Source organism: Papio anubis, chromosome 1 (assembly GCF_008728515.1).
Source record: "Papio anubis isolate 15944 chromosome 1, Panubis1.0, whole genome shotgun sequence".
NCBI lineage: Eukaryota > Metazoa > Chordata > Mammalia > Primates > Cercopithecidae > Papio > Papio anubis.
The window spans coordinates 147798606-147822680 of record NC_044976.1 but is presented as its reverse complement, the minus strand read 5'-3'; the positions used below and the strand labels follow the sequence as shown (position 1 = coordinate 147822680).

The window sequence follows — 24075 nt, the reverse complement described above, 5'->3', positions numbered from 1 at the left end:
AAATAGGGTGAAGCCAAGAAAAACAAATATAATCGTTCTTCCGAGGAGCAGTTGAACTAGCAAATCACAGAGGTTTAAAATAACTACATTGTAGTGTTCATGGCAACTTCAAGGCTGAAGGGAACCATATTTAAAGGCAATCTCTGTGTCTCTTACAGCAGTTTCTTTTGGAGGAAGCGACCAACAGGATGGCCAGAATCGATTCTGCCCCCTTTGCTCTTTGAAAACAATTTCACAACAGACCTTTTGGTATTTAAAGAGAACCCGTATATGGAAATTGACACAACTAATATAGTCATACCAAAAAGGGGGTCATAAAAAATTAAAGTTCTTCTTATGAATCTTTCATGAGAAGCAATGAAAAGGGACACTGGTGTAGCCAAGTTCTTTGTGCTACAAGCTCTTCTTCCGGGCTCTGAGCTATTGTTCTTTCAGCTCCTCAAACAGACTTTCACTTTCAAACTGACAAAAGTCACTTAAAAGCCAGACAGCTGTACTAACACACCCACCTTACTGAGCAAGAGCCACTGGCAGGTGACAAGGCCTGCTGAGAGACCTTGTTGAAAATGGGCAGGGGTGACTTTCTCATGCCTTAACGTTGCTTTTGCACTGACTTTGAGATGGCCTATTGACTGCTCATTTGTGTCCCCCCCACCCCAAAATAGGCTCCCCGAGATACGTTGTGCATTTTCTTTGCAGTGTGCAACATTGACATCCGTGGTCGTATTTCTGCCTTACTCTGGTGTGCTTAGGTACGGTTCTTGGAAGTTTGCGCACTTCTAGCGGAAGACCGGGAGCTTGACTCACAAAACTCCTGCTGCCTCTTTTCCTTTTGCCCCTCCATTCAGTTCAAATCTCACTTAAGCTTTTCAGATTTCTGTTGCCTGACTCGGGTGGGACAGAAAACACCCACCAAAGATGGGTGCAAACCTCACCTTCGGATTTAAGATCTAGGCAGAAATCGTTAGGTGGGTAGTCCTGCCTGCATCCCGACCCCCAGGGCAGCAGCCGTAGTGGGCTGTGGGAGGCCTCCCTGTGTGCGCATTACAGGCCTCCCCTCCCCTGTCACCTTGTGTACAGTCTGGTCTGTGACACTGATGGTGATTATGTCATTATTTTGCTCTGGGGGCCCTGGCACATCTGCAGAGCCCAAGCACATCTTCTTTGTTGCGTTGGCAAATGTCCCACGCCGCAAATGCTTCATTAGCCCTGCTGCCGGCCTCCTTGCCAGACGCCTGTGCCCAAATCCCAGCTTCTTTTTGCTCCGTTCTTTTGTGTAGCTGATGATCATGTATTCATCTTCCTGGTTCTTCCCCATTTTCCTCGACTTCTGAACTCCAGATGTCCCAGTTTTCTTGCCCAAATCACTCCAAAGTCTACAATGAGAAACGAAGTGACTCTTTACCCTTGAATCCTTCCCAACTCCTGACCACCTTTTCTACTTTTTTCCCCCCAAATGAATAGTGACTTTGAATAGCTCCCCGCCATGAAGACTAACGTTTTCAAACTTGCAATATGAAAAGACACCAAGTGATTGCTTCCAGTTTATGATGAGAGACAGGGTTAGAATGCGTTCGGCGTTATTAGATATTGCTTATTATCTGTGTGCCTTCCTCCTCCGTCCCCACCTCTGCCCCCCTCACTATTTTCTTGGCTCCTTTATTTGCATCTGTGTATTGCCACATTTTACCAATTTTCTGAAAGCACTTTGAAATGTGAGTACAGAAAATACTCTTCACGCCTCGCTGTGCATGTTACAGTCTTCTGAAGGTTCCTTTCTCTAAGTGAATCTTCATCTCCACTCTACCCTTTCCCAAAACCACTGCCTCCTCCTTCTGCCCCAGCCCTCAACAATGACCTATTATATTAGATACGTAAAGTGATTAACACTTGGCTGTTTTGGAAACAGCTAAAACACTTCTCTCTCTAAAGTTTTATTCTACATATCTAACAGAGCCACAGCTTTTGTGAAGGTGTGCTGGTTTCTACATTAGCTGCAGTAAATTTTAGAGCTTAATATCTTGGGCTGTGATGGGTACTACATAATTGGTATGTTTAATTTCCCCTTAAATTTGAATTAATTGATCTGTATTAGCGTATTATGAGCAGCTTTTCCAATAGAATTTAGCCAGTTTTTAAATTCTCTAACTACTGCAGCATAAAATGATTTAAATGCCTCCATCTTTGAGCAAACCATAAGATTTTAGTTTTCAGGTGTAGTTGAAGGAGTTAAGTGTATATTTTATGGAAATCATGGTCAGATCCCTGCCATGAACTGTAATTCGAAATTCAAGACAATGACTCTATTAAGGATTAAAGAAAACTTCCTCCGAGGAATGAGTTGCCACATTGTGCCAGGTTGCTGAGATTTTCAAATACCTATCAAAGAGGGGCACAAGAATATGCATGTTGCAAATATTAGGACCAATGTAGCCAACAAGGCGAGAAGAGAGGTGGTCAGATCAGATGGGCGGGCATTGTCAGCCCTGGGCAGGAAGCATATTGGGAGAGGGTGGTATCTGTCATTGAATCATTTTTCAAAAGGCTCAAGATGTATACAAAACATTCCTAAAGTCCCAGTTGCCCACCATGATGGTTTTATCACCCATGAGTTTACTTAAACCTTTTTTAAACTTGACCTCATTCTCAGAATGTACCACTCCTTAAGATAATAATTCTCTAAGTGTATTACCTGCTGGGAAAATATTATCTTCTTTTTATGGCTCTAAAAGTGATTCCCCTAGAACTCCACAGGGATATCCCTTGTTATAATATCCTGGGATTTGTGAACAGGGTTGTATCCATATTCTCCATTTCCTTTCTGATTTTATAGACTTTGATCATTACTCCCTCTTAATCTTCATCTCTCCAGATTAAGGAGCTCTAATCCTTTTTAAAAGCCTAATCTCATACAGTAAGTGGGCTGCCCCGGATCATTTTAGCTGCCCTGCTGTAATGCGCTTCCAGCCTGACTGTGTTCTTCTGAGGGACAGTTACAGTTACTAACTCACAAGGCAGAATTCCAGGTGTGGGCAGTCACGCCACAGTTTGGTGATGGTGCCTCATGCACACCCAGTGGGACTTTTTTGATTACCCCAAAAGTTTATCCTCAAAAGTTGGAATTCTTGAGTTGGAGCTCAGTAGTGCTTATTGGTTAAAATGATCCTGTGAGACCAGCTGATCAGACTCTTGGCAAGTACTCTGGCAAATATGATTGTGTCTATAGGACATACCCAGTCAAATAGAAAATAGGCAGATCTACCCTGCCCTCCAGATGTTTTCAGTGTTCTTGTAGATCAAGCATTGGGGTATTTGACGTCATGAGGAAATAGCCTTAGTCTTGAACTTGAGTCTATGATAATGACAACTCTGGGGGAAAGCTCCAGTTTCTGCTTTATTTGATACTATTCTCAGGCAGGCAATGAAATGTTCACCTGCAAGTAGTCAATATTTTATATAAAAGCATCCCCTTGAAATCTTACAAAGAAAATGCTTTGGGGAGTCTTTCCACTGTCAGTGGTCCTGGATCAATACCGATGTAGAACTTACAGCATGGACTCTCCAGCCAGGCCCTGGGATCAAATCCCAGCTGTGCTGCTTTGTAGCAGTGAAACCCTGGCAAGTATCTTACCTTGCCTGTACTTCAGTTTCCTTATCTGTAAAATAGGGTATGTAACAGTGCCTACTTCAAGAGTGCTGTGAGAATTAAATGAATCTACACAAGTGTATTAGCACAAAGTAAGTGCTGTATAAGCATTCACGTTTATTCATTTGCAGAGCCAAGTAAATGTTACCTTATTGCTGTGACATCTGCAAGGCAACTATTGCACCATTTCCTGCTGACCCTAAATAGGAAAGTAAACAAACGGGCAATGAGGGAGCTCTCATCAGAATTGGGACAAATATTCAATGTAATTCTGGTTTTCACAAGAGTAAGTGTTCCTGCTCTGAATGTGGCTGAAAAGGTGACACTAGCCTGGAACAGCTCTAGGACTCTGGGGTCATCTGTTCCAGATGAGAAGGACACGATGAGATGCCGGAGGTGGTGGAAGGAGTGCTGGCCTGGAGGGTCTGGCTCTGGCCACACCTGCCTCATTGGGGTCTACTGTGCTCACCTTTTGAAAAATGTCAAGATTAAACTCAAGAGTTTCATTCTAGCTCTGAAATTTTTGTGACTCTAGAATAGAGGGGCAGTTTCATTCTAGCTCTGAAATTTTGTGACTCTAGAATAGAGGGGCAGTTTCATTCTAGCTCTGAAATTTTGTGACTCTAGAGTAGAGGGGCATTCTGCATTCTCTAAATAGAGTATCTTTTGCGTCTTGGTCATAATGCAAAGCTTTAAGCGGTGAGTATAGAGGCGCTTGGAATCCAGATGGCTTCCATGTGGGGCCCCTTCTACCCTGGTGACTCTGCTGCAGCTTAATTATCTCAGTCAAAATCTCCAGGGTGCCCATTTTCGTTTTCTCCCAAGGCCCTATTTGCAGATCTAAATCTCAACAGTGCCCTTGGAGACATGGCAATTCCCTTACTGGGATTATAGAGACTAATTTTTCAAATTCATAAACAATTTATTGACTGAATTGGCACTATCATTAGACTTGCTGCTCACTTTATTTGTTGCCTTGGCCGGGCTGGCCAAACAATGAGGAAATTTGTCAGTGAAACCCTCGTGCCATTGGGTTTTCTAGTAGGTAGTATGGACTTGAACAAACTAAGTGTCCCCACACACGTTCCATGCAGGCCTCAACACAGACTATCAGTATTTATAATATGCATTAACCTCTATATAATGTACATCTCCTCTCTTTCAGAGTGGAATTGGCTGAATTTTTTTTTATTCTTTTTTTTAAATTATTTTTTTGAGACACAGAGTCTTGCACTGTTACTGAAGCTGGAGTACAGTGGTGTGATTGGTGTGATCTCAGCTCACCCCAACCTCCACCTCTTGGACTCCAGTGATTCTCCTGCCTCAGCCTCCCAAGTAGCTGGGATTACAGGTGTGCGTCACCATGCCCGGCCAGAATTGTCCATTTTAGATTATATAACTACCTTCCCTACTAAACCTGCTTGGTAGTGTTTGCAAAAGCAACGCCACTCTTTTCTTTAAATATTACCCAAATGATAGTAATCTAGATCATAAAAGTCTTTTCCTTTGGCATTGTTTTGTATGTGTGAGAGTTTGTGGTTGGGAGGTATTGAGTCCTCATACAAGCCATTTAGATATGTATTCTTCATATTTCTTATGGCTATTGCATCTAAGTTCTGTTTTCTTAAGGCTACTATAACATTGTAAATTAGAATATGATGCTAAAACTGACTTTTAGTAAAAGCTAATGTATTCCCTGAGAACAAGTAAATACTTGGGCAGGGAAGGATGGTTTGAGTAGAGGTGGAAACAGAGAAATGACAGGAAGCTGAACGTATGTAGAAGAAGGTGAAAGGTCATGGTTTCAAGGCCACTGTGTTTCCTTTCATTTAGAGCATCCATTTTCAAAGATTTATCATTTTCAGTGACCTGAAGGCATACAAGATAATCTGTGTGTAGATACCTGAAACTGCCTTTCAACAGGTACAATCCTAGGTATTGACAGCATCCTAGGTTGTCACACCCTAAACATTACTTCAAGTCCCATTAGGTAGGAGTCTTGTGGACTTCCAAAAGTCCATTCTGCAATCTGCCTGCCTTTCCAATCTATTTACCTGTCTTCAAAAAGGAATTCCAAAGCCGTTCACAAGCTCTTAAGTAGCTTTTGAAATACAGCCCATCCTTAGTTTTCCAAAGGATGATTGCAGAGGAAAGACCAATAGAATTCCCTGGAAATTCAGAACAGAATTTCTCTGACAGAACAAAGATCTTGCAGTCAAAACCAAGGGATGGGATTGAGGCCAATAATCCCCATCCTTTCCTAAAGCAACTCGGATATTATTTAGGGTGTCATAAGCTATTGCCAGCAGAGTGCCAGCATCCCCCTCGAACTGGTGTTCTCTGAAACACTGTCTGATTTCCTACCATGTGCATCACAAGCACTTTCTTTACTGTTTTCTATGAGCGATTCCATTCTCATCACAACCTGCCTGAACCCTACTTCCTAACAGCTTCTCCCTAGGCTCCTTACTCACATTGCTCCATCAATAGCAACAGAGGACACACAGACTGGTTTTAATATTAGCCTAAGCAAAGCTTAATTATGAAGGTAAAGCCGTGGCAGAAAACAATCACGTAATACATTCTCGAACGAAACAGGAGTAACTGTGGATTATCTGTGCCCCAGCTTCCCTTCATGCAATATTGGAGTGTTTGTGTTATGTTGTTTTTGGATAATGTCCCATACAAGAATGGCACCAAGCTTGGCCCTGCTTCTTTTACCACCTCACCCAGTAATTGTAGCAAAAGTTAAACTTCAAGGACTGTCAGCTTGTCTTGAACTCAGACACCAATGGCACCAAATTTACGGGGCTGACTTAAAGGGAAATTTGTTAACACTACAAAGTGACTGGTATATGATTGCAGGGCTTATTTTTCCATCTGAGTATTGAGCTGATTTATCAGATGTGTCATGAAGCAGGGATACATTCCTCTGTTTAGCACATTTAAATATGCACTGGCAGGAAAGCTCCCAATTACAGGTTCCTAATCTGAGCAGGGTAAGACTGAAGTCTTCCTGGTCCTTGACCACCACGTATGTGGTTTATTAAATCTATTCCCATAGACATGGGCAGCCTTAACTCCATCAGGGAAATGGTGTGGCATTGCAGGTCGAATTCGAGTGAATCAATCGAACTATCCTGCACGAACTGGTGTGCTCACCCAGTGAGGCACCCAGGATCAGTGCAGAATGAAAGACAATTAGGCCTCTAGAAAAGCTGTTAACCCTCAAGTTTGGCTAAAAGCAGGGGCTGGCAAAGTATGGCATATGGGCAGAGCTGCCCTTCAATCTGTTTTTATGGCCCCAAGCTAAGAATGACTTAAGTTTTAAAACAGTTGTAAAAAAGAAGAAGAATAACCAACCTAGACCAAATACGGCCCACAGAGCCTATGTATTTATTATCTAGCCCTTTACTGACAAATTTTGCTGACCACTGGCTGAAGGTTTTTTCTCTTTTGTGGGACATGAACTCTCCGAGATTCCTTCTAGTTCTCAAGTTCCAAAATTCTGTGATTCCTTTTTTTTTTTTTTTTTTTTTTTTTGAGATGGAGTCTCACTCTGTCACCCAGGCTGGAGTGCAGTGGCGTGATCTCGGCTCACTGCAACCTCCACCTCTTGGGTTCAAGCAATTCTCTGCCTCAGCCTCCTGAATAGCTGGGATTGCAGGTGCCCCCCACCATGCCCAGCTAATTTTTTTGTCTTTTTAGTAGAGACGGGGTTTCACCATCTTGGCAAGGTTGGTATTGAACTCCTGACCTCGTGATTCACCCGCCTCAGCCTCCCAAAGTGCTGTAATCCTCCCAAAGGATTACAGGCGTGAGCCACCGCGCCCAGCCAATTCTATGATTCTTTGATGGAATACTCTTGGTCCAGCTCTTACCTGAACAGCCTACCAGATGAGCAATTTCTGCACAGTGCTTCCAGTTGTTTTTAAGGTCTTAAGAGTTTCTGTGTAGTATCTCAGGGGGAGAGAAAGAGGTATTAGGTTTTAGTTTTTGATGCTTTTTCCTTGATTTTGTTTGCATATTTGTCTGTTTGTTTAAACTTGGAATCACTTTTTAAGACCTATGCAGAGTTTGGAAGAGAAGGAAAATTTACTTCATTACAACCAATAATGTGACAATTATGTTTTCTAACACGTATAACAACAAGACTTCCATGTGTGAGCAAATAAACTTGCCGCTTTAAGCATGTTCACTGACCAAATTTCAGCCTCACACAACAATTTTGACAGTCTCTCATAGACATTTGTCATTCTGCTCCTAGAAAGCTAGTACTATCTTTTACTGGGGCTATGGAAGAGATGGTTTTATTTACCTTGATCTCTACATGCAGAATTGCCAATGGAATACTTACGGAATTTCAAATGTATACACAATTGATTAAACGTAGAATAGAAGATATTAAGACTTTCTTTTCTATTACCTGAAAGTCACAACTATTCGAAATGCTCAACTCTAGCACATTGTTGATAATTGTATAATATTTTAACAACACCTATGTTATCAACATCATAATGTTGTAGAAATTTTATTGTGAATTTTGTATTTTCTAAATACTCACTCGTAAAAGACAAAGATTCAAATTCAGGTAGAAAAACAAAGAAGATACTTAGGATGTATCTCTGCCCTTCATTCATGCTGTGGTCAGAGAAGTCTGTGTGAGGGGTCTGGCCAATAGCAGGCCCCCAGATCCCCACACTGCAGACCAAAAGTCAGTTCCTGTGATGCTTTTCCATGGAGGTCCCCTGTCCATTCAAGGTAGATCCTTAACCTCCCTCCTTGGCAGTTTCCATGTGACTCTTCATTCTTTCTATTACATTTCCTCCGGGGGGCCATTTTCACCATGTCATATCTGTTTGCTATGAGCATTTATAAGGGCTGGTGTGGCATTGGAGGATGTCAAGTGGTCTGACTTGGAAGTGTACTGCCACGAGCTCCATGTAGGTGACAGGAGGAGAGACCTGCTTTCCCATTGCCACCTTTTCGGATTATCCCTGCAACTCTTTCGGTCTGGCTGACCAAAACCTTGGAGCTATTGGGTGGCTCATCACTTCAGCTCCTTCCCTAGCCTTTTCCTGGGTTTGCTTCCCCCAACCCCCACACCCCCTCGCACATTAACATGACATTGCCTGGTAAGCACAGAACGAGAGCAGCTTCCACCAGCTGAAACCTCTGATCCCAAACTCACTAGAGAGTTTGGCTTCGGGATTTTGGCAAGAAGGCCGATTGCCCATCAGGTCAGCATGAATAAAGATTTATTTCTTCCCATTTTTTTAAAGTCAAGCATCAACCGAAACTGCTCCCAAAGCTCTGTCTCTCAAGACAATTTAACCCCTTTCACCTAAGTAAATTTTCTATTCTGAATGCATGATATTTTGTTTTATTCTTTTCCTGTGAGATGACCAAGAAATCTACTATATGTAAAATTTGAAAGCCAAATCAATTCTAAACCAGGCTTATCATTTTTAAAGTATGTTTATCCAGCTTTGTAGTAGGAACAAGCAGACTGTTTGAAGGCCACATACTTTTCAAACCCTGGTTGCAACACGTCTACCCCGTTTTGAAACTGTCTTTATCTAGCCGAGAAAACGAAAATCTATTTGACAAAGTGGCACTCTGGCCAGTTTATCTTGCAATATGGCTTTAGCTCACTGAGTCTATTGATTTCCTTAAATTAATGTTTACAGAATGCTACTGAATTTTGCTCAACAGAACATTGTTCTTTCGAAGCTTTATAAAAAAAAAAAAAGATACAGACTGTTATTACCATGTGTTCCTTTGTTTAGACCAAGGAAACATAGTTTTTAGGTTTGTTTTTTTTTTAAGACAGCCTTGAACTATAGCCACTTCCTACAAGCATTTACTTTTCACATATTTAAACAGCAAAACATGTAACTAGAAAGTGGGCCCAAATTGCATGGGTATTAGACGAATCTAATCCTCTGTGTTCCTGAAAGCTGAATACCACCTGGAGCACCAGAGGGAGAGAGACTTTAGTCCTAAGCCCAGATGTTGCTGGAGAACCTTCGTCTGCCTCATTTGGGGTAACTCGGCAGGTACCCGAAAGCAACTTCACAGCCAGCGCTCCTGGATCCTGCTAGTTTTTCCAAACACAAGCATCCTAATAAAATTCAAACACCATTTAGCTGTTTGGGAACTCTAAATATAACATCTTGCCCTTTGACCATGGTGCTCAGTGTTCAATACACAAAACCTAATCTCTAAAGATGATTTTAAAACTGACCTTCCCAGAGAAGTACACGTATCCATTCAGCTACGAACAGTGCAGAAAGCAGGATTTTGACTCATAATTATGAAATGGCCGAAATAAAACTTAGGGAACACAAAGCAACTTTTCTCAAACTGGTTGACTCAGCCAACAAACTCACCCAAGCGAACCTCCTCAGAGCACCTCTCAAAACGATGCTTTGCAAACATTTATTAATCACAGTGAATGCATCCCAGGAATTAGGGCTCCTCGTTAAAGGCTCAAACTTGTAAACCACCTTATATTTGGATGATATTTTATGCTTCCCAAAGTGCATTCATGTTTGCTTTTCCATTTGATCCTCCCTTGGAATGAGAGGGCACCGGAATAGAATCTCAGGATTCACCGTGTATAGCATCCTGCACCATTCCTTTTCTTCTGAAGGGCCTGTTAGTCCCCGGCTGTACACACAGGACAAATGCACGCATGACTGCAAAGGGAGACCCTCAGTAACCGCATCTTGTGACCATATTTTACAGCTCCATGATTCCTCTTTTCTGCCTCTGGCAGGAGAGTTTAGTGTGAGCGAGACAGTGAAGAGGAGCAGCAATAACATATCTGTTCTTGCCTTTTCATCTGATAATCTCTATGAGGAGTTACTAAAGCATCTGAGTTTATCCATTTAAGTCTACTCTGTCTGCAGTGTAAGTCCCCAGCTTGTGCCACTGCTGTCAGGAGATGGGTCTCTCCTTGATCAATATTTACTTAACAAACAGCAGGGATGGGAGAGTTTGTTTAGAGGAATCATGTGCACACTAGGGTGAATGAATGCTCGGGAAAGTACTTCAACTGTTTGTCTCCTTCTCTAAGATTTTCGTGTACATGTGTGTGTGCACACACGTGTGCAGATGCCCATTCTCTTTTTAACTTCTCCAAAGACACTTCAAAGTCATCTAGAAAAATACCTCCCTATGTGTGATTGGTACATCATTATACTGTCAAAGAGCTCATGATACAGATTCAGTTTTTCAAACCCAGCAAAGTTTGATTCTTCCTTTTTGCTCTTACATAGGTTTGGAAAGACTCTTAGGATAAACTAATGCACAAACATCTTCCTTTGACCCCTTTCAGATGAGTGGAAGGAAAAAAAATACAGATGGAAACAATAAAAGCAGTTTGACAAGGCAACTCTTAACTATGTATTTTTCATGGCATTACCTATATATTTTTAAAGGCCCACAGGGACAAAAAGTAACTTTCTCCAATTTTTCAGAGCTGCTTACCTAGTTGTCAGCATTAGATATATTTAACTCTAATACTGTATATGAATTCCACAGTGTGAAAATTTAGAGACCCCTGTTCTTTCAAGTTCCCTGAAACAATTGTTTGAAGGCACAAGTCAGCGCCTTCAATGCAGTTGACTTGGAGGCATCTGGGGCTAGATTGAGGGGTTTTGTTTCTGGGTGTGGGGAGGGGCTGGGGGGCGGCTGGGGGAGTTATTTATTTATTTGATTTTGTGAATCGGAGTTGTAAAAGCCATCTGAAATATTCATGCAGAATAGTCTGAGAAGCCCGTTTCTGTTTTATTTACTGCACAGTAGAACAGCCACAGCGGATTAGTTCTACAATACCCGTAACAAAAGCCCAACAGCTGATGCATGTGATGTTAGGAGGTGACAAAACAGTTAAAGTATGCTGCTGGCTACAGGCAAGCAGTCAGCAGATGCAGACAAAAGGGTTTGTGACAAGAATAACTCTCTCTCCAAGGCGAGCAGTGAAGAGTATCCAAAATACCAGTACCCTTTTCTCCTTGACATTGTCTTCTTACAGTCAGCATTTTATTGCCCTTTTATAGTATTTAAAAAAATGGAGGAGAAAGAAGAAGGAAAACCCACACACAAACTAATTCACCAAAATACTAGGCAGGATTGTACTTTCCCATTTGTTAGCCATGCCTGCCAGTACACATGCGTCCTTTTCCATTTCTCCATCGAAGCAAGTTTGAAAAAAAAAAAAATTAGCTTAAAAGATCAACTATAAAGATGATTTCCCTTGATAAGTTTGTAATCTATTGATAGGCTTGATAGGCCATTGGAGCCTTTGGTTATGGGTTAGGGGGTGGGTGGCTAGGGAAAGAAGTCGATGCCTGGTTTGTTTTCTGTCCATTTCAGTGAAGATCATTTCTGTGATGAAATGAGGCCAGAGGGCCAAATTTTAAAGGGGACTGAGGATGGAGGAGTGTCCGTGGAGAACTGAGCAAGGGGCAAGGTTTAGGTCCCCCACAAGAGGCTGATGAATGAGCTTACGGACGGTTCAGAGGTGTGAAAAATCAGCTTCTCTGTCTCCAGAAAATAGGAGAGGCTGTCTTCTTTTTAACCTTTGTAATTCCCCTTCTATTCTCTGTGACATTCATTCAGCTGCCAAGAGCGTTTGGCAAGGTTTGGGCCAGCGAGCACACTTCCAGTGACCGCTAACCTTGGTATGTCCTGACACTTATGATGAGTATCTGCAGGACACAGAAGGCAGGCAGCCTGCTATGTCAGGCTTTTATTATGTACTGCAGAGGCTAGGGACAGTCAGTTTAATAAAACAAATCATCCTTGAAGGTAAAGCAACTGGGAAGAGGAGGAAGACGGGAGAAAAATGTGTCTTTGCCACTCATTCCGATGGAAAAATAAAAGAACAGCAAAATAACCACCCACCCAACACACCGTGTGTGTGTGTGTGTGTGTGCACGTGTGCACACACACAAACAACCCAACTGTGGACTGGGCAGACTTGAAAACCTCCTCTCATTTTCCGCATTTCATGGAAGTCCACAAGGCTCTTGTTTGCTCTGAGGAGACTCAAGTACATACCGTGATGAAATTGGTAGAAGCTGATAGCCAGCCCCCTTCAAATTTATGCATATCTTTAAGTACCTCATTACTTTATATTGTTCTCCAAATATCAAGGCAAGACCATCCGGGGTGAGGTTCCTAGGTTGGGATGCCTTTTTATCAAAACAAAGTTTCCACTCTCCTCTCCTGAGGAACGCTGGGCAAAGCAGCTCCCACAATAGCCTCAGAGTTCCAGCCAAAGACTTTGGAAGCCTTTTGTTTTTTCCCTATGGCATGTCCAAAGGCAGGGCCTTCTCCCCTCCTCCGCCAGCAGCCCCCCCCCCCAGCCGCCTGCATTGTCTTGCATTCCAGTGACTTGATTGACTGTTACCACCTGATGCTGAGGAGATACTCTAGGGTTCATTCTGCAGATTGTTGGGTTCTATTAAAAGAAACCTAGATAAGGGATTACTTGTCACTAAGGGATTTTCTGCAGATGTTTATTGGTGATTGGAAAGCCATTAGGTGTAAGAGGTGCAGGAAAATATGGGCAACATCATTCTGATAAGACTGATTTCTAAGATGCTCCCACAAAACATCAGAAAGTACCCCCTATTTTTCTGTTAAACGGAGCTGGGAGTTTTCAAGCAGAGGTAAAGGTCTCTTTTTCCATGGGAAATGTTTCTATGTGTGGATGAAATTCACTGGCACCCTCTCAGAAGATCAGTTGCTACCCAAAAGTGTGCCTCTGGGAGCCACCAAAGACATGAGTTGCTCCAGTCGTTCAGTATCTCATGACAACTTTCTTTTATCCAGCCTAGTCCATTGCATGAGTATTGCCTCAAAGTAAGCACTGCATTAACTAATCATTTTGTTTGTTCACAAAGAATTCATTTCTTCCCAATAACCAAAGTCTCCTCCAGGGCATCTTTTATAGCATTCCCATTTATTTTGAAGTTACTAGCTTCTCTGTGATTTTTCAAGATTACAGAGGCACAGCTTTTCAAGGTTTTGTTGCCTCATATACATAGTAGAAATTGCTGAAAAAGCATTAAAAGGGAGCCAGCATCGTTTAATGGAAAGACACCTTACCTCACAGTAATCTCTTCATCTCATCATTTCTTCATCTCATAGAATCTCATGCTTTCTTCATCTATAAAGTGTTGATTTCTGAGATCTATTCCAACTCTTTGAATTCTATCTTACTTTACCATTATTTTAAACTTCCTTTTTTTCTTTTATTTTTGAGATGGGGATCTCACTGTCACTCAGGCTGTAGTGCAATGGTGCGACCTCAGCTCACTGCAACCTCTGCCTCCTGGGCTCAAGCCATCCTCTCACCTCTACCTCCCAGTAGCTGGGACCACAGGCGCGTGCCACCACACCCAGCTAATTTTTTGTATTTTTGGTAGAGATGGAGTTTCATCATGTTGCTCAGGCTGAAGCTTCCCTTTTTTAAGTCTTAAGTATTTTTAAAGTATTAAGTAACTGCTACTCTAGAGCAAAATGGAGTAAAGCAGAAGGCAAGATCTCACTATGAGCTATTTATCAAATGACTTTGCAAAAGATACTCTGCTGAGGCTCCTTATCTAAAGACACCTTATGATAAGGTGTACATATAAGAGTAGGTAAAAAGTTAAACAGCATCAAGACACAAATGCAAAAGATGATAAAGGAGAGCCTATGATTACCACCACAAGAAAGGAATATTTAAAACAGGTTAAAATCCACTAAAACCCATTAACAAGCATGGCAAACTATAAAAATGATGAAGGGGAGACTGCATACAACCCCCAAAGAAGTTGCCTTGTTCTCATGCAAATCCTACAACTTCACTTCCCTCCCTCCCCTGGTGCTGATGTTCTAGATGTACCTCTTCTCTCTGCTCTGACAGTCTTGAACAATGCCTGCCCTTCCCCTGTCCCTGGCTCCCCAGACCTCCTGTACAGTTCTTGGCGTGGGCAGGGCTTTCGGCCTTCTCTGGCTTCTCTGGGGCAGCTGCCCACACCTTCACCCCTCAAAGCTCTCTGCCATGTCATGCTGCATCCCTGAGTGTTCAAGGAACGTAGATTTTTCATTGAGGCTGTATTGCCGATGGCCCATCAAATCACCTTTCTTGAAACGTTTATTTTAATAAATGCCTATGATTGGCCAGGCACGGTGGCTCATGCCTGTAATCCCAGCACTTTGGGAGGCCAAGATGGGCAGATCACCTGAGGTTGGGAGTTTGAGACCAGCCTGGCCAACATGTTGAAATCCCATCTCTACTGAAAATACAGAAGTTAGCTAGGCATAGTGGCCTGTGCCTGTAATCTCAGCTACTCAGGAGGCTGAGGTAGGAGAGTCTCGTGAACTCAGGAGGTGCAAGTTGCGGTGAGCCAAGATCATGCCACTGCACTCCAGCCTGGGTGACAGAGGAAACGCCATCTCAAATAAATAAATAAATAAATAAATAGATGCCTCTGATTATGTTTCTGTAGCATTTGGCTAACAGTCCCAATCCAAGGAGTGAGAGTGGGCTTCACTGTTCTCCAGCCACATTCCCTTCCTCAATAATGCTCATTTGATAAAATGTGGAGGATTATCTTTGGGGGTGGAGGTGACTGTACTAAAAAAGATTGCTTCATGAATTTTTATTTGTATAACGTGAGTGGGAGGGCTAAGCTCTCCTCTAACAAATACTCCTGTATGCAGGAAATTTGGGAGGAAATAACCCAAAGGCCTGTGGAAAATCCACATGAATTCTCAGCAGAGAATGGCCCTTGGGGTGTGTGGGTTTGCACATTCATGGTGGACAAGGCGGTACTTTGAAGGATTTTCCAGGCAACACTGGGAACTATGTCCTAAGAAATGGGCCAGTGTGAAAGTCTTTAGGAGGGTCTGCTAAAAATGTAAGCTTAAGAATGGTTGGCCCCAAATGGAGTCCCTTTCATTTTTTCTGCAGAGTTATTACATTTCTTTATAAACAACAATTAACTTGCCATTGGGAACAATGAACCTCTTTGCCCAATTTTAAACATGAAAAACAGGGATGTCGGGTGATGATTCTGGTTTTCTTTACCAGTTACTACTATTATTAAAAAGTACATTGCACCCAAGGTTGGAAGAAAGAGATGAAACATGTTCAATATTACAATACCTCCTTTTTACTTTGGTAAGTGGCATGTCTGAACTTAGATGAAAAGTCTTTCATCTCTTGTATATGTGTAGATAAATATTGCTATATGTATACCTGTGGTACCTTTATGTCCTCATATGTCTGCACTTAATGTAAAAATGAAACTTTACTGGTGTATAAGTACCCCACTGAAATAAATCTACTAAGTGTCAATGCGTACTTGGAAAATTATGAGTTCATGGATTATTCTGTGATTCTATTGTGTTGGTGTGGGGATAGATAGACCATATTTTACTCTGAGTAACTTACAAAGAACACTAAATAAGTACATCAGTAGTTACTGCTTTCCTTAATCAAGATATCAGATTATTAAATAAGTAATTAAGAGAATACACACACACAACACACATACATATTAATTGCTGTGGAAGAAAAGCCTTAAGAAATTGGGGTTCCAAAATGAATAGTTGGAGAATGTTTATTTTGAATGATAAGGACCTTGAGCAATTTCCTTACCCTCTCCGAGCCTCAGTTTTCTATTGTGTACTTGGGATAATAACACCTCTTAGAGAGATTGGGAGAACCGAATGACATAATTCACATTCAGTATATAAAACAGAGTCTGGCAAGTAGTAAATACTCAAAAAAATGTTAGTTTGTGTTATTACTATCAGCTGAATAAATCACTCTCTTATGGAGCAATTCTAATTTCAAGGTTAGGTATTTTCTGATGCAATATTTTAGGATCAGTTTTGTGACTTCATGTTAATGTCATTATTTTACTCCTTTATGTAGAGAGTACTTTATATTGCAGATTAATATACAACTTAGCATCTGAGTCAACAATCCTCTGAAACAAACAGATAACTGAGATTTTAGAAGATTTTCTTCATTTAAAGCATGGGTTTAATTTATAAAGAATTCTAACTATTTGTTATTCTATTTTGAGAACATATTTTGTTTTCATAATGGCAATCAAAAGGAAATAGGATTCAAATTCTGAAAAATTAATTGGAGACTTTCTTCTGGATAGCATCTATTTAATGAAGTGAGGAATCCCAAAAGTCACATCCCATATTCCTATCCTAATTATCCACAGTGAAATCCTAGTTTTTCAATAGGTCTGCATGGATCTTTCACACACTCTTCTTAAAACAAAGCTGTCAACCCCACATCACAATGCTACTATATATAATGACTTTACATAAAAGAATAGAAGCCAGCCATTTTTAGAAAATGCAGGTGCAATGTAAGCCCCTTTCTGCAAGAATGAACTTAGCTCAGTTTCCTTGGAATAACTGTAGACTTGAAACTGAAAACTTTATTAATGCCATTGTCTCCTTGTATCAGCAGGTTCCAGAGAGATTCCTGGAAGTTGCTCAGATCACATTACGGGAGTTTTTCAATGCCATTATCGCAGGCAAAGATGTTGATCCTTCCTGGAAGAAGGCCATATACAAGGTCATCTGCAAGCTGGATAGTGAAGTCCCTGAGATTTTCAAATCCCCGAACTGCCTACAAGAGCTGCTTCATGAGTAGAAATTTCGACAACTCTATTTGAATGTATGAAGAGTAGCAGTCCCCTTTGGATGTCCAAGTTATATGTGTCTAGATTTTGATTTCATATATATGTGTATGGGAGGCATGGATCTGTTATGAAATCAGCTGGTAATTCCTCCTCATCACCTTTCTCTCATTTTCTTTTGTTTTCCATTGCAAGGGGATGGTTGTTTTCTTTCTGCCTTTAGTTTACTTTTGCCCAAGGCCCTTAACATTTGGACACTTAAAATAGGGTTAATTTTCAGGGAAGAAGAATGTTGGCGTGTGTAAAGTCTCTATTAGCAATGAAGGGAATTTGTTAACGATGCATCCACTTGATTGATGACTTATTGCAAATGGCGGTTGGCCGAGGAAAACCCATGACACAGCACAACTCTACAGACAGTGATGTGTCTCTTGTTTTTACTGCTAAGAAGGTCTGAAAATTTAATGAAACCACTTCATACATTTAAGTATTTTGTTTGGTTTGAACTCAATCAGTAGCTTTTCCTTACATGTTTAAAAATAATGCCAGTGACAGATGAGCAGCTCACTTTTCCAAAGTACCCCAAAAGGCCAAATTAAAAAAGAAACATATTCACTAGCAAGCCTTTTCTAAGAAAAGAGGCAAACTCTGAAAATAGTACCAGTTTCTTCTGGAGGCAAAGCAATTTTGCACAAAACCAGCTCTCTCAAGATGAGACTGGAAATTCATACCTGGTCTTCTAGTCACCTCTCTAAACTCGACAATAGGTTCTTCTTCATAAGTGAGCTTACATCATTCTTCATAAAGAAAAATCCTATAACTTGTTATCATTTTGCTTCAGATACTAAAAGGCACTAAGTTTCAAATTTACACTGCTCAACTTTGTTTATATGCTTAAAAGGATTCTGTTTACTTAACACTTTTTTCCCCTAAAATGCTATTTTCTGAATACTTTCTTCCAGTAAGGAATAAAGGAAAGCCCAACTTGGCCATAAAATTCTTGCCTACACTAGAAGTTTGTTGACAGCTGTTAGCTGACTTGATCTTCATCTCCTAAGAGGAACACATACATTTTCACATGCAATGCCACACTCTCCTGATGGGTATTCAAAGTGGTGACAGTGTAACTCAGTGTTTCTTTATTTTAGGTATAACATTTTAAAGCAATTGATAATGCCTCTTCCAATTCAGAAGCTAGAATTGACCAAAATGTGAGAAGAGTGTATAGCATAGGAAAATTTGGGGTTAACCCAAAAGACACAATTCCAGCACACGTAAGAAAGCTAGCTGCTATTTTATGCTTTCTTCAATGGTTCTCCTCTTTTTCCTTTTTCTTTTTTCCCTGTTTTTCAATGATGTACAGTGTTCCATACTTGCATTGAAAAAAATTGTATGGCATTCACACTTTTTTTCTTAGGTGGGTTTTTGTGTGCAGATGCAGTAAGAATTCATTGTTCATCCTAAAACTGTTTTCCAGACCCCTCCTTCCCCTTAGGTAATTTGATATACACCTCCTAAAATGACACAGTAACAAATCTGGTATTTAGAACATATAGAACATAAATGCCATTTTTTAATTCAATTTTAATAAGAATTACATTTGACTTTGGAGAATACAGGTTTTGACCCATGTGACTGACTAGCTGACCCGATCGCTGTAATTTAACGTCATTTATAAATCTGCTGATGGACAGGAATGTATGAACTCAATTATTGTCAGCACAAAGCCTTAAAACCTGCTGACTTTAAATTAAACGGTGCAGTCCTATGATGCCCTACACCATCCAGGGGACTAACAGGGCCTCGCAGTGTGGACAGAGGGTGCAGCCGCATGGGCTGGGGCACCAGCCACTTCACTCTGCACCCGCGGCCTCACACGTCTCCCAGCTCACACTCTACTAATGCACAGAGTCATTAGATCCAATTTGTTATTTTTCTCACTTGCTTTAAAACAAAAACAAGTTTGGATAATCATGACATTGGAATAAAGTGGGAAGAAAAAAATCAATCAGCACAAAGTAGGGAAGTGATCCCAACTTGTAGTCACACTTTTCTGACTGGCTTTGTTTAAAAGAGTGTGGCCTTCCTTGTTCATGTCAGTACACCACTGGGTTTTTGCTGTTCCATGTAATTCATATCAACATTGTGTTGCCATTTGCAAGGTAAAAGGCAAAGCTGTAGTGTATTCACCTATGTAGACAGATTGCTAGGTATCTTTTTGATCTGGGGCGAGTTCAATATTGATTCCAGACTTATTTGGATTTTTTTAGTATTATTTTCCCCTCCCTTCTAATTTAAATAGACAAATTAAGCAAAAGTGTGTGTTCGCAACCAAATGTTGATGCCCTTATCTACTGATAATATCCTCTCAATGTTCACTGAGGCATAGAAATTATTTCAGAGTAGAAATTGCAGCATGAGGATAAACTCACCTCTTTGTTCTGAAAATAGAAATTTATCACTATGCTTTCTGGTGGTTTTCCCTCTCAAAATAAAAATCGTGTGCCTCCCAAGTGCACTGGAAAATGACAAAAGCCTGTCTCTCCAAATTCCTATTTAACAGTTTGATTTTTTTTTTAAATCACCATCTTTGAAATCTTAGCTCAACTCTCACCAAGAGAAAATTGGCTACTTGGGAGAAAGTTAACTTTCTATGGTGGGAGGGTGAAGGATGAGGGACAGTTTACATAGGAAAAGAAAAAAAAAAGTCTAAAATCCATGTTGAAAAACCACACTACCACTTATTTTCTGCTAACCCTAAATTATTTTTGCGTATACGCTTGAGGTTATAGTCTGTGCCTAGACCTAAAATGCACCAGCGGGGGGGATTTTAAAAAATCCTTCAAAATACCAGTTTTTTCCCAACAAGTACAATTGTTCTTGTGCCTTCTGTGGCTTTCGATTTCATCTTTTTGACTTTATTTCCAATTACTACAGCTGCAATAAACACTAGATTTTTTTTCTGGCTGTTTGACATAACGTTGATAGCTATGCATATTTTGTGTCTTTTTAAAACAAAGCGGGAGAATACGTTTTTGAAGAAGAGAATTTTTAGAACAGTTTGATACCGCAAATTATTTTTTCCTCAATTGTTTGAGCAGCATTCGAGTTTTGAAAATTCTTGTAGAAGCCAATTTTTTGTAACTGTGGTGCAAATCTTGTGTTTTCTTAGCCTAATGAAAAGTAGTATAGAAGCAATATTTCATACCATGTGCTATATATGTGTGTGCAGATGTGTGAACATAAAAGCACATACACACATATACACACATGTAAAAATATACATATATATATATGCGTGTGAAGTGGAAAGCTTACCTTTTCCTATCTAGATTTAAGAACCTATTTTAGACATTTGTTATGTTTTGTGAAAAGAATGTTCTATTTGCAACAAAACATTTAATTCTTACTGTATCTCTGGCTGTTTAATGAGGACGTTTCACATTAACTGGTAAAACACGTGGAAGATGTTAGAATGTAGTAATTATTTAAGTAAACGTTCACCCACATATTCCTGAAGTTTGCTTTGTGCCTCCGAGTATTATTTAATTAAAGTGTTTTATGTTTGCAGAATCTTTGTTACTGTACTAGGGATGTGGGTGAATATCATTTAAAAAAAATTTAAAACAAAAAAAAAGCAAAACAAAAACACTAAAGCAAGAGGGGAACTTTTATAAAGCAATGTAAATATTTAACCTCATGGCTGTCATTATGTAAGACATGAGATTTTAATAAATAACTACATTCTCACGACATCTGTCGAATTTACTAGGAACACTACAGTGACTGTACAGACAGTTGAAAGCATTCTTGAAAATCCTGCTCTCTCCTTTTAAAAGTTAACAATCTCTTTTATCAGATGTCAAGGGCAAGGGTAATGCAGTTTCTGTAAATTTATGAAATTTCTTTTTCTATGTACATGAAGACATTTAGTAACACCCCCCTTCCCGTGCGCGCACATGGGCATGCAGGCACGCGCGCGCGCACACACACACACACACACACACACATTGTCATAAAGCTAATGATTTGGGGGCTTTAAAAAATAGGATGGCCTCCAGGAACAATCATAAATTTATGAAAGAAAGAGTAGTTTACAGACTCCCCTGAAAGAAGCAGTGTATATGTGAAGACAGTGCAAAAATCTCTTTGCCATGTATATTATAGCGTATTCATTGGTGTGAATAGTACAAATGTTTCCTTCTGGTACAAACTCTGTGTTTGCAAATTACAAGAAGCATTGTTTTCAAAAAGCTCCCCTTAAAAAATGTAACTGATTTATATGAGTAAGCAGTTACCGTATTGCACTTAAATGTTATGTTGAAGGAAATGCAGTTTTGTTTTCTGTAGATCTGTTGGTTGTAAACCATCTATAAAACTAAAGCTAAAATGCTCATATTCAGAGCTGGGATCAAAACTGGTATTTAACCTTTGCATCTTCTTATAATTATCCTTCTAAGAATATAACACAATGTGGAAGTGTCTGGACTTTGAGTCTTTTCACTGAGCCCTCTCTCAAATCTGACACCCCCTCAAAATGCACAAACATAAGCAGAAAAGGCAAACAAGCTTAACTTCTTTTATGAAAATGTATTCATTCTGTATTTTTTTAATATTCAATTCCCCTAAAAAGGGGGAGAAAACATTTTAAAATTGTATATTACCACTTCAAATTTAGAACTAAGAAAAAAATGTATTTGGGATTGGTCTCAGTGCTACCTAGAAGAATCAAAGGTCATGGCTTCCCTCAATATTGTCCCAGCCATTTCTCATATGTATATAGTATAAACCGTGACAAAACACTGCCTTTATATTATTTAGCAATATGTTGTAAATAGCATTATTAAGCTCTTTTTTGTAATAAAGACCCTTTGATTTGAATATAGTACAATAACTGAACTGATAAAGTCAATTTTTGATTTTTGTTTGTTTTTTTTTAGCTAGAGGCAATTTCAATTGTGAATTTTTGTTGTTGTCTATTGTTCTGAAGACTTTGCATAATTTATTGGTTTAATTTATCCTAATTTATTTGATGAAGGTGTACAATTTTGTATTACCAAGGATGTACTGTAATATTAATTGATATGATAAACACAATGAGACTCCCTGTCCATATTAAAAAGAAAATAAAAAGGTGCAGTAGACAATTGATTTTAAAGGAAAAGTTAAAAAATTAGTTTGGCAGCTACTAAATTTTAAAACAGGAAAAAAAAAAGTTGTTGTGGGGAGGGTGGGAAAGGGGTTTTACTTTGTGTGTTTTAAGCTTTTGTATACTCTCCAAACTTTTACCTTTTGCTTTGTACCACTTAAAGGATACAGTAGTCCAATTGCCTTGTGTGCCTTCCATCTCCTCTTAAACTGAATGTATGTGCAGTATATATGCAAGCTTGTGCAAAATAAAATATACATTACAAGCTCAGTGCCGTTTGATTTTCTTAAAGAATGAGTGACTTTTAATTTTTGGACCTGTATCCAATTGTAGAACAGTAGGCGTATGGAGATTTTCTTTCTCTACAATTCTTAATTCTGTTAGCCTAAAGTGCAACTCCTAGAAACAACATTTTTTACTTTAGATGCTTGGAATAATTGCTTGACTTTCTCTCTCAGAAACATCTTCTTTCAGGCTTAACTTTATTTAGCCCTCAAACTTAAAAAAAAAAAAAAAAAAAAAAAAAGCTTCAGCTCAAAGTAATATTTTACTCTTAATTCAACAATTGTTAATGTTGAATGATTCTAAGAACAACAAAAGATGTTCCCAAAAGTCACAGAATGGCAAATACATTACTTAAAATATGGGGATTCAGGGCTTGCACTGTTCTTACTGTGGATGAACTCAGAACTAAGTACTAATGCAAATTTTCAAAACCTTTCTAAAATGTTTCTCTTGACATGACTGGCAGCATGTTCCGTACTAAGAGCATTGGTTGTATGGCTATTGAACATTTCTTTTATCTATTTCACTTTGTTTTAAAATCATGTCTCCTTTATTCTTAAATTACGAACAAGAGGAACTAGCAGAAATCACCTGCTATTGAGATTGACTCTATTATCCACCACTCACTGCAGCTGTGCCTTGCTTGTGTCTGTACATGCTGTTGCAGACTGAGTCTTCATCATCTCTCAGATTTCTTCTTTTGCTTTCCCCTTAATGATGAAAACTTTATATTTTGACCCTATTGACACAAGGGTGCCTGAAGTCAATGCAATATTAAAACTTTATTAAAGGATAATAGCATTTTTCCACTTTCAGCTCTTTTTCCTATCAACGGCACATATTTAAATTCTAGTTTTCCTAACTAACTTGTGCAAAAGAGCATACCTAAGTCCTTCATGCCAAAATATTCATTCCCTGATTGGAAAAAAATATTCCTTCCTTCCACTATCTCTTCTTGGAAGGGAAAAGGCATTTGTAGGAATGTAGTGACTCCTCCATCTTCTTGTACTTGACAGTTATCTGCTTTATACCAGATTGGATCATTTCCATAGGCCCAAATCACTAAGAGGTTACAGCAGGTAGAAATGTTTTCTGGTAGGAGGTTTATTAAAAATATACCTTAAAGCCCTTACTTTTGTGACTCTAAATTAACTGGTGTCATTAGTCTGGTCACCTTCAACACTGATCTGAGCCGTCATCACAAACCCTGTTCCACACGCATGTCAGTGTGACCAGTGCCCTGGTATAAGCTTCTCAAACTCACAATAAAGAAAAGATTGGTTTTATTCATTTTTCTCTCCATTAAAGTAATTTTTTAAATT

At 39.7% G+C, this 24075-nt stretch overlaps 1 protein-coding gene across 6 annotated transcripts in view; it reads left to right on the top strand.

Annotated features, from left to right (window-relative positions):
• The window catches only part of PROX1 (prospero homeobox 1), a 53447-nt gene extending 30709 nt beyond the window's left edge, over positions 1–22738 (top strand). For 3 of the 6 annotated variants that reach the window (XM_009187563.3, XM_009187568.3, XM_031655732.1), the window contains exon 5: positions 17145–17384. In XM_009187563.3, coding sequence (XP_009185827.1) covers positions 17145–17333 — 189 coding nt within the window. In that variant the 3' untranslated portion in view covers positions 17334–17384. Of the gene's footprint in view, positions 1–17144 lie in introns of all 6 variants that reach the window. The other 3 variants (XM_003893120.5, XM_003893121.3, XM_009187558.4) reach the window with 2 other exon arrangements.
• The last annotated feature ends 1337 nt before the right edge of the window (positions 22739–24075 follow it).